A 10,531-nucleotide genomic window follows, 5' to 3' on the forward strand; every position below is an offset into this window, starting at 1 on the left:
CTTTAACTAGAAGTGCCAGAAAACTGTTCTGATTGTTCCGAACCGCTTTAACCCCTCACTACACCTTCTCAGACAAGGGGTCACACTGACCAAAGAATGATCTTGTTCAGCTCACTTTAGCTCATTCAGTTATGCAGTTGTTATTAATTGCCTAGATAGTGCGATTGCAGACATTTGTTTTTCATTGCATAACATGCTGATGCCCCCCCCCCAAAAAAAAAAAACCCCACAAAAAAACAAATGTGAGTCCTTGCAATGAAATGAATATTGTTCTAGTTGTATGTCTGACCACCGGACCTATATTTATTAGCTATAGACCACTAAGACCAGCAGCCCTCCCCTCCTCCCCTGTACGCTCTTTTAAAGCACATCAAAAGGGATCTGTGGCATAACAACAGTCTAATTTGAGTTCTAGTCCTGATTCCGGTGTCTGGCAATTCTTAATCACAAACAAGACTTGACATTTACTTAATTCCCTTTCCTTCAAATTAAATAATATATCCTCATTTTCATGCTAAACGGAACCCCCTTTAAAGAGACTTTTACATCATGTCCTACATAACAACTCAGACAAAACTTACTAAAATATTTGTTTAAAAAAAAACACAATTATTGACACGGAAGTGCATGGTTATACAACTGTCATGAAATTAGAATAAATGTAAAATTTCTCTTGTGGTTTAAAAAAAAAAGCATTTTAGTGTCCAAGTTTCATACCAAACACATTAAACACTATTTTTTCTTGAATGTAAAATAACGACACGGTATTTCTTTTATAACGTAATCTGACAAACAGCACTGTCGCCCTGTGTCCTTTGCACTTCGCTCTGCATAAAGCCAAGCGGAGACGCTGGTGGGAGGGTTTATTCCAGCCGGGCAGACATCCGGACATCAGTTCTGCACATGTAAGTGAAAACTGCCGTGTTTTAGCTCAATCTTCCTGCTGTTTAACAAATCATAAACAAATATGGCAAAGCTGGCTCTGCGACACATGTTCAGCGAGCAACAGCTGGCTTTCAATTGTTTTAGCAGCTGCCTACGCGTCGATGGACGCAGCAGACTCCCGTGTTTGTGTGGCGTAGTTGTGTTTCCGCCGCTAAGACGCCGACAGCCAAAAGCCGCCGATGATGTACCCGTCCTCACTTCTCTTGCACTTTCTTATGGTGTGCATTTTGTCTATTTCCACGACACAGTTACTCACTTCCCACTGTGACTTCGTAAGTGAGGGCTCACTTGACCGCAGTGCTGCTGATCAGACTGTCCTTCTAACATCACCCGTTTACGTGGTTTAATTTGAAACCGATGGCCAAGCGTTATATTGTGAACGTTGTTTTAATTCACCCATGAAAAGGAAGGTTTCCTGGTTATTCCTGGAACTTAGTAATATGCTTTGGAAACTTGTCATTGGCAACAGGTGCACGTTTGAACATGCCTCAGGTGACGCAGAGGTAATCCCAGCCCACATTTTTCTGGATTTGCGGATCAGTCATTGAATATTTGGTCCTTTAGAAGAGCAAGAAGTCACTGAAGAAATACTGACTTTTCATCTGAAACGTGGCTGTGGTCGAGAGTCAAATCTGAATGTTAATTTAATGTTGGATCAGCATTAAGATATCAGTGAAGCCAAACAGCGTGTCGACACTGGAATAGGACTGATTCATAGGGGTTTTTGTAGTTGACCAGTGAGGCTGAAAAGTCAACAATTTATAGTTGGTCGAAATTAAAGATGGTTTCACCTCTGCCACATTATTATGTTGAAAAGTCAGCGATTAATGTTGCTGATGCTGTGGTAGACAACATTTGAGAACCCCAGAGATGTCTCCTGTAAGTGCATCAGGTAAGCATTCAGTTATTTGTCTAATGTTTGTGTAAAATGTATTTTTTTTACCAGTTATGTGTTATGTTCATTGTTACTGTGACAAAGATTTGTGACCGTCACAGTGACCAGATACTGAAGTCAGCCTGTTACTGTACCTGGTAGAATAATGCTAGCTAGGGTGAATTAGGAGAAAGTTAAGCCCAAATCAGAACAAAGTGTGTTCCTTTCATATTTTTATCATATTTTTATTCATTTTTTATAAATATTTTGCTTTGGTGTTTTCTTTTCCAGATGGTCTAACTCATCAGTTGGTCAATGTGGCAGTGTGAAGTCTGCTTTACCCAGGCAGTTCACAGCTACGGTCAAGACGGTGTGAAGGGAGTCTGGATGAAAATGTAGGAGTAAATTGACAAACAAAATTTTAAACCAACCCTGATGATAATAAAGTAAATAAACTGCTTTAACTGATGTGAAGTTGTCTGTTATTTGCATGTTAGAGCCTAATGTTAAATTGTACAGTTAAATATATTTATCCTTTATCTATAGCCAAGATAAATGTTATAATTGTGCTAATATTTTGAAGTATTCTTTGTAGTGTGCTGTATTAAATATTAGCTGAAATACCACTATGGTCCTGTGGACCTTTGGTAGTGATGTTACTGCTGTTCTAATATTGATCAGTGGTGCAAAAGGGAGTAGGACTCAACAGCAGTGTTCAACATTGATTCAGTTACATGTAAGTTGACAACAGACTGTTGTTAAAACATGATTTCGGCTATTGTTGGCTGTCTGTTTCAATACTTGTGTTGTTTCAGGGTTGATTAAAGACCCTTGACCAGTTATTGATCAAACAGTGTAGGTAGACTGGATTAACTATTGCTATGTTAGCTGAGCTCAGTGTAAATGTCAGCATCTGCTGCATTTAAGAAAGTAGATAAATGGACATATGAAAGTGATTTATGATTTCAAATGTTATTGCTAAACCTAAGTACTAGAAACATGTCATGGTCTGGTATTTTTAGGACGGTCTCTCAAAAAATGTATAAATTAGAAAATTCACATTTATAGTAGGTGGCTTGTCATATATTTAGGTTTTTCTTTTCTTTGTCTTAGTTCCTGGATTGGTCATTGGTTTCAGATTTACATAAGTGTCTGATCACAAGCCAATAGTGGGCACCCAACATCAAACAGCTCTCACTGCTGGAAAGTGGGATGTGTTGGGAAAATAAAAGAAACATATCCGTCGGAGAGCAGTGGCTCAGAATCTGTGCTCTCACTTTTAAGCCATTTCTCTAAATACACAGGCTGCTCTGTAATGACTGCTAAGATCTGGTAGTCATGGATGCATGCTCAGCTTTAGTATTCCTATAGATAAGTACAATGGGAGCTGAAGTGAAGAATAAATACAGGAAAGCTTTTGGAGATGTTGACTTAGGTGAAGTTCAATGTAAGAAAACTTATTTTTCAGGGATAAAAAGCAAAAATGATCCAGATGTGTCATTGTTAACAGTGTTTGAGTAACACGTCGTGGCAGGTCATTGTTTTTATATGACAGCAAGCATGTTAATGCTCACTTGAAATAATACTTTTTTTTTTTTTCTTTTTTGGCAGATTGTGAGCCATGGCATCTTCCCTCAAGAGTTTGGTTAATGATGATGACCGATACCAGAAATCCTTCCAGCTTTTTTTGGAGCGCTCGTCTGAACACCAGTGTATGCGGGACTTCATCCACAATAAACTGCCAGATATACTGGCCAGGTAATCTACCACACACAGCTTTGAGCAACTCTGCACGACCATACCATTCAACATGGCATGCATTATACTACAGCTGAATCTGAGAATCAAAGCAGTATTTAAAGCTAAGCAATCATTTACTGTCAAAACTTTGGTGCAAGCCTTAAAAACCTGATACAGTAAGGTTTAACTGTATTAAACATATGATTTAAAAATGAAGCTGATAAACTAGAGTACCATAAGTCAGGAGGCGTTAATAACCTTTAACCTCAGCTCCTTTTAATATGGTAATTTGAGATGTAGATTGGGTAAAATAATTGAATAAAAAGTTAACTCATGTCTGGTGTTGTGGTGGTTAGCATCATCTCCTGGCAGCAAGAAAGTCCTGGGTTCAAATCCACCAGCCGGTTGTGTAGATTGTGTATATTCTTCCTGTATCCTCATGGGTGCTCTCTGGGTGATCTGGATTTAGTCCAAAACTGCAATCCCAAATTGGATAAGTGAAAGAAAATGGACCGATAGATGGAAAACCCTTAAGAACAGCCAATTAACTTTGACACTTGATATGTCTGTATAGGTTCTCAGTCATCTAGGTCATGGTAGACTTCATCTAAGCCACGGTAGTCTGGACTTCTTTAAGTTTCTTTTGAAGAAAATTGCTTTCTTTCCAAGCTCCTTAGACTAGATGCATGGTAGTGTCAACATTAGTCAGGGTTAAAAGTAAGTGGGAATTGGGTGGCAACCATTTATTGTAATCTTATTAGATGTGAGTCAATTGAAAAAAATACAATCAGGCATTATAAAGTATATATTTTGTTGTGTGTCGTTTCTTATTTTACTTAACTATGCAAAGTCTATGAAGTCATTTTGAAACCTTTCAAATATCATTAAGAATAAGCCACAACATTAAAACCAAACTACAATATTGTTGAAGTATCCCGTGTGTCAAAGACTCATCTCTACACACATCTCTGTGCATGGATCTCTATGATTGCCCTATGAGCATTTACAATTAATTAGCAATTACAGCTAATCTGTGGAGCCTTCTTGGACTGGATTCTTCTGTTGCACCTTATGGATTATGCAAATAGGGAGTTTGAAGGCCGGGCAACCACTTTAGGGTGTCTGTCATGTTCTGTATGGCATTCCTGACCAGTTGAGCAATGTTTAGATCAGTGATATAGGTTTAAAAAACATACACATAAATGCCTGGACCCTAGATAATTACAGTTTAACGAGATGATCAATATTATTCATTTCACCCGTGGTTAGTTTTAATGTTGGGCCACTTGTGATGATAAGCATCAGCCACTCATACCTTCAGACCGATTTGGAATATGTCGAGAGGTGACAAAATACAGTGTGAAAAGGAAGATCTGGAGCACACAGACCATTTAGTGACTAAGCTGTGTCAATCAGTCAACATGTGCTCTGCTTAATACTGCTGAAAGCAGTCAGAATTGCTGAGTGATTAGGACTGCACTACAGCCCAAAGCGGAATATGTAAGTACCGTTTCACTCACAGAATCAAATAACTGCCTACACAAGTGTACATGCTAGATTAACCAGCCAAACAATATGTGATTGTAAAAGACAATGACTGATTGCTGTGGAAATTCCATCTCTTCCTGTGTTATTTTCTGTTGATGTAGGAGGCAATTGACATGCAGCAGAAAAACAGACCCTCTCCTCTTCTGTGCAGGTCTAAAAAGCAGATCAGAGAGGAATCTGGAAAGATGTGACTCATGAGTAAATTAAAAAGGTGTTATTAAAAATCATACAGTGAGTGACAGAACATGCCACAGCAATAATCAAAGCCTGGGTATCTGTAGATTCTTCAGTCGCTACTTCAGAACATCTCACATGCCCAAGTGTCAGGGAGAACTGACAGTTACAAGCCCAAAAATGTGACCCACATGTCACAGGTTGGAGGATGTGAACCTTTCTGAAGTGTTTTATCTGCTCTCTCCTCAGCATTGGAGATGGAAAGTCACATCTGAATGTCATTGGAGTTGGAAGTGGAGCTGGTAAGAAAATTCTGTTACCACTGGTCTAAATGTGACGCGTTAAAAAGCAGCGCGACCTGCGCAGCATCGAAAGTGACAAGACATTGCGTAAGCCATCTGTTACTGCTGTTGCTGCAGTTTTTTCATTTATGGTTGCAACAGGAAAAAAACAACAAAACTTTGCCCTTATTATCACTGCCAGCAGTTGGTAGACATCTGTCCAGTTTGTGAGATTAATCTTCAACCCAGGCCAGATAGCATGACCTCGCTGTTCTATAACTTTACTGCACATTGTTTTCAGTGCCCGTGATACAGCAAGGTTAATATTTTTCCTGAGCAAACCCAGTACATGCCCCCAGAGAGCTGTTACCCTTTGGTTATGTCTCCGCCAATCCTTTTAATTTACTGAGCTGTCATGTCAGAATCATATTGGAGCATTACGGATTCTCTTTTCGGCTGCAAAATACATTAGAATGACTGGAAACTCCCCTGAAAGATATTATTCAATCTAAAAGATTTAACATGTGTCCACATGAGCTCCTTTGTACATGGCAACCTGTCACCTTCAGTTAGAATTAGAGCCAAATCCCTGGTTACGTGATACTGAAACGGTATCGCTGTGATAACTATCTCTCATGGTGTTGAATTACATTTTTTTTCACTTCTGTAATTACTGCAACAGAAAATGTATGATTTTCTGCAAAACTGAAACATGCTGTTAGATGCTTCCTGCACCATTTCAACTGATGTTGATCTGTTTGGCTAAAAGTGGAAATTTTATTTTCAATTATTTTTAGCAGTTCGGGAACTGTGGGAAAGTGGGTCAAATTTGTGTTTGCGACTTTGTCTTCCAAATAAAAAGTGTGCCTGTGCCTTTAGGTGAGATTGACCTAGAGATGCTCTCTGAGCTCCATAAGAAGCACCCAGGGGTGACGGTGGATAACGAGGTGGTGGAGCCTAGCCGCCAGCAGCTATATAACTACAAAGGTACAGTCTTTACAGGCACACACTTCTCTCACACAACACAAAATGAATCATTGTATTCTCAGCTGTCCAAAATGGGGTTCAGTATTTATTTACAAGCAAAACAGGATATTATTATATTTTTATTGGTGAAAAACAGCATCTTAAGAATTCACCGGTTCATATATTAGCAGGAAATAGTCATTTAACCACCAGTGGCGTTGTAGAGTTTAGCCTTAATGTCTGTAAGAATGGACCCGACTAAAGCATCTGTGAGTAAAACACTGAATCGTTACGAGTTTCAAGTCTGCTGCTGTCTGACCAGGATCCTTGCATACATTAAAGCTACAACCAATTATTCACCCAAAACTCCTATAGACACGATATCTGATTAAAAATAATGCATAAAGCAGGGACTCCCCCGTTCCTCATTGTTGATTTTTGTTGCTGGTTCTTTCCATTGTTCAACTTACAATCTAATGAGAGACACCTTTGCTGTTTAAAAATGTTTTAAAGCATGTTGAAATCTTTTGTTATTTGTGGAACTGATCATAATTGTCCCCTTAGATTTGCAGTTCAAAGAAAACAAAAGGTGTTTAAGTTTCCCCAAGATAGCAGACACATGCTGCGTTTTTACAAATGATGCAACATGAAGTGTAAGCCTCTACAAGAAGGGATGGGTGAGCTTATCATCTTATAGACTGGATGGTCTAATTTGCCGAATGATCTGCTTTGCAGAGGATTTCCAGACTTTCTTATTGACTATGAATTTGGTGAAAGTGTGATTGGTAATTGGTTTTGAAACAATTAGGACTATTCTCCTGGAGGTGTACTTCATGGCCTTTACCCCTCAGATGACTGGGTGTGTAAGAAATAGCAATATGATATGTAAGAAAAAAACCTCTTTGAATGATTAAAAGGTTCATTCTAAGGGGATTGTAATGTCGACATAGAGAAATAAAGTAAAATGTATGACATTTAAACTTTGCTCCGAGACATATTGATGGAGTAAATGAACCTCCTATTTTCTGTTGGAGAAGCAGCATTCCACCCACAAAAGACCTACCAGCCTACGACTGCAGATGCAATTAGCTCATGTAAATGAATCCATGAACTTACGATAAGTTGAATACCTGTCATGCTGGAAGTCAGTGGTGGATGCACGAACAGCAAAGAGTTTCAAACACACTGTAACATTTTAATTTCAATGCGTTGTGATCATTCTCAAAGGTCTCTGTGTGGTTGTGCCAAGTGGTCTCCATTGTTTTTAATGAAGTGTGATGCAAAACAAGTGCGTTGTTTTTAGAGGGGGGGGGGTGCAAATTACAGAAATGCTCTCATCATTGTGACAAGTGTCAGCTCCGTTGTGGCCTGAAAAAAAAAAATCAGCCACTCTAAGCTGTAAAATTTCATGCCAGCTTTATTTCGGTGTTAACTTGTAATAAATAACTAAGTAATTATCTGTCTGCAGTTTTAGTGTCACAGAAACCAGATTTAGATTACATCAAGTTCAACTGGAACACGATGACTGCCTCTGAGTTTGAGGAGCACTGGAAAGCCGAAAAGGCCACCAAGAAGGTGGACTTCATTCACATGATACAGGTCGGTGTCGATGAGCATACCCTGTGTTTTTTACACAGCTGGGTTACATTCATTTCTGGCAAATGGCAGCAGTAAATCCAATTAGAACAACTGCCTGGCACAGCGTTATAATTAGGCATTCTGTGAATGCAGTTAGTAGCTCATTATCTGTGGTGAAATCGACAGATGCTATACTACGTGAAGGATCCTGAAGCAACTGTCAGATTCTTCCAGGGTCTTCTTGGTAAAAATGGGAAGCTTCTCATAATTCTAGTGTCTGGTAAGTGGATATTTTCTTTCTCTCATGTGGGCGATTTAATTATGGTGCAAATAGCTAACGAACATACTGCTTATACATGCAATACATTTGGAGATGAAAGGTTTAAAACAGCATCTTACAGAAACAACCAAACCTTTTCCAGCATTCAGTTGATATATAGTACACGCACATAACTTCAGAATATAGAGCAGCAGTTATACTGCTGTTTTAACTTATTTATTTTCACTTAATTCAGTAAAAATTTTCAAATTTATTGCTGCGAAAACCAAGAGTGGCCAAAACTCAATTTACTAAGACACCTGCTCTCAGACATCTCATGCTGCCATGCTGCCCAAAACCAGTCTCAACCCAAATGAGATTCTTCACAGCCAGTCCTTCATTTAAAAAAAAAATAAAAAAGCCTTGATATTAGTCTGACCTTTTTCCCCATGTCAGCACTAATGAGTCCATAAATATTGCAGACAACAAAAGAGACAGTTTGCTAGCACACACCGATCTCCTCGACATCTTCAGTGTATGCTGAGGTTCGTGTCATCTGCTTTGCTCCTGGTATGTGAATCCGTGAATGTGTAGATGCATAAAAATGTAACTTTTAACTTCAAGACAAAAACCTTAAACAGGGAAAATAAACAAGGCTCTGAGTGTAATCCTGAAGGAGCTAAAGCTTTTTCTTATTTCTTACTTCCCTCTGAGTCTTTCCTCTGAATTTATTAAATACCTGAGCTGCGATGTAGCAACGTGATCCATGTAAGCATCTCCATGGTGAAAAAATTGCTCTGATGCATATGAGGATGAATTCTCCCCGCATTGTACCACCAGCAAGTCATTATTCATTTATACTTATTCAGTCAAGTATGATTCAGTTTCTGGCCAATTCTAGACAGAAATTAGGATGGTGACCGTGCTAAACACCTGCTTGTCAAATTGTCATTGTTGTAATATAGCCTCTTTTTCATCTGTTCCAGGCAAGAGTGGTTGGGGGAAGCTGTGGCGGACCTACAGAGCACAGCTGTGTCAACCCGACATAAGTCAGTGTGTGACCACTGGAGACATCAAAAGCTTCCTGGACTCCAAGGGAGTGCGTTACCAGAGCTATGAGCTGCCATCTCAGATGGATATCACTGAGTGTTTCACTGAAGGGGATGAGAAGGGAGAGCTGCTTCTTGATTTTCTCACTGAGGTGCTGGATTTCAGTAACACAGCTTCACCTGAGCTCAGAGCTGGTGTCCTGGAGATGCTTCGGCACCCAGACTGTAGTGTAGAGTCCAACGGTAAAGTTATCTTCAACAACAACCTTGAAGCAATATCACTAGACCAGCTCTCCTAAACATGTACTGTCAGTATAGTAAATGTAGGTGGATCACATTGTTTGATTTATTTTGCACTTGATGTATATAATAAGCTGGGTAGAGGATATCTACACACCTGCTTCCATTTATATATTTTGTCTACTTACTAATAAAATAATGACTCCATAGACTGCTGTTGTTAGAGCATTTCTTAACAGTTCTGTAAAATCAAAGGTTATGCTTGTATATAAGTGAATTGGTTATAACTACTGTTTGTTATGAGTCTCACAAATAAGTCGTAAACTGCTTCGGACATTAGCTTTAGATTTCACCGTCGTATCATTTTTAATGAGCTGTATTTGGCAGGCTTCGGTGCTCCACTGCCAACCCCATTATGTTGTTTTCATTGGAACATGTATTAATCAAAATCTAAAAGTAAACAGAACATTAAGCAGTTCAGTTTTCAGTTCAGATGAATTAAAGTCGCTGCTTATACTGGACGTGTATAAAGCTGAAGTAAGTTACTTATACAACTGATTCTAAGATGAAGCTGTCACAATAGCATTTTGAAATTAAGATGGTTTATACATTAAAAATAAATTGTTTTCCTAGATGAGTAGATTCATCGTAATCATGGCGTTGTGACTGATTTGGGGATTGTTTACAATAACTGTTACAACCTTTTGCAGCTTAAATATATTTATGCTCCAGAATGTCTTTTCAGCTCAACAGCTTGTGCTGTTAATATTTATAAAATGGTAAAGATGATGTATGCTGTGGCAGCAGATGTTCTGCAGACACTACGATATAGCTGAACTTTTGGCACCATCTTGAGGACAACTTTACTTACTGATCT

General features: G+C 38.8%; 1 protein-coding gene across 4 annotated transcripts; it reads left to right on the forward strand.

The window, feature by feature from the left end:
* Window positions 1-822: 822 nt before the first annotated feature.
* LOC113007636 (histamine N-methyltransferase-like) lies at window positions 823-9,865 on the forward strand. Of its 4 annotated transcripts, none has more exons than XM_026144360.1 (8): window positions 825-905; window positions 2,111-2,214; window positions 3,431-3,577; window positions 5,531-5,583; window positions 6,442-6,549; window positions 7,997-8,127; window positions 8,293-8,386; window positions 9,352-9,865. In XM_026144360.1, the coding sequence occupies exons 3-8, from the start codon at window positions 3,441-3,443 to the stop codon at window positions 9,711-9,713; spliced, it is 885 nt and encodes a 294-aa protein (XP_026000145.1). In that variant the 5' UTR covers window positions 825-905; window positions 2,111-2,214; window positions 3,431-3,440; the 3' UTR covers window positions 9,714-9,865. The 4 variants fall into 4 exon arrangements, with proteins under 4 accessions (XP_026000144.1, XP_026000145.1, XP_026000147.1 ...); XM_026144362.1 differs by lacking the exon at window positions 825-905 and adding an exon at window positions 955-1,837; XM_026144359.1 differs by lacking the exon at window positions 2,111-2,214 and having other exon boundaries at window positions 823-905.
* Window positions 9,866-10,531: the final 666 nt, after the last annotated feature.

The sequence above is a fragment of the Astatotilapia calliptera genome, chromosome 16 (assembly GCF_900246225.1).
Source record: "Astatotilapia calliptera chromosome 16, fAstCal1.2, whole genome shotgun sequence".
In the NCBI taxonomy this organism is placed as follows: domain Eukaryota; kingdom Metazoa; phylum Chordata; class Actinopteri; order Cichliformes; family Cichlidae; genus Astatotilapia; species Astatotilapia calliptera.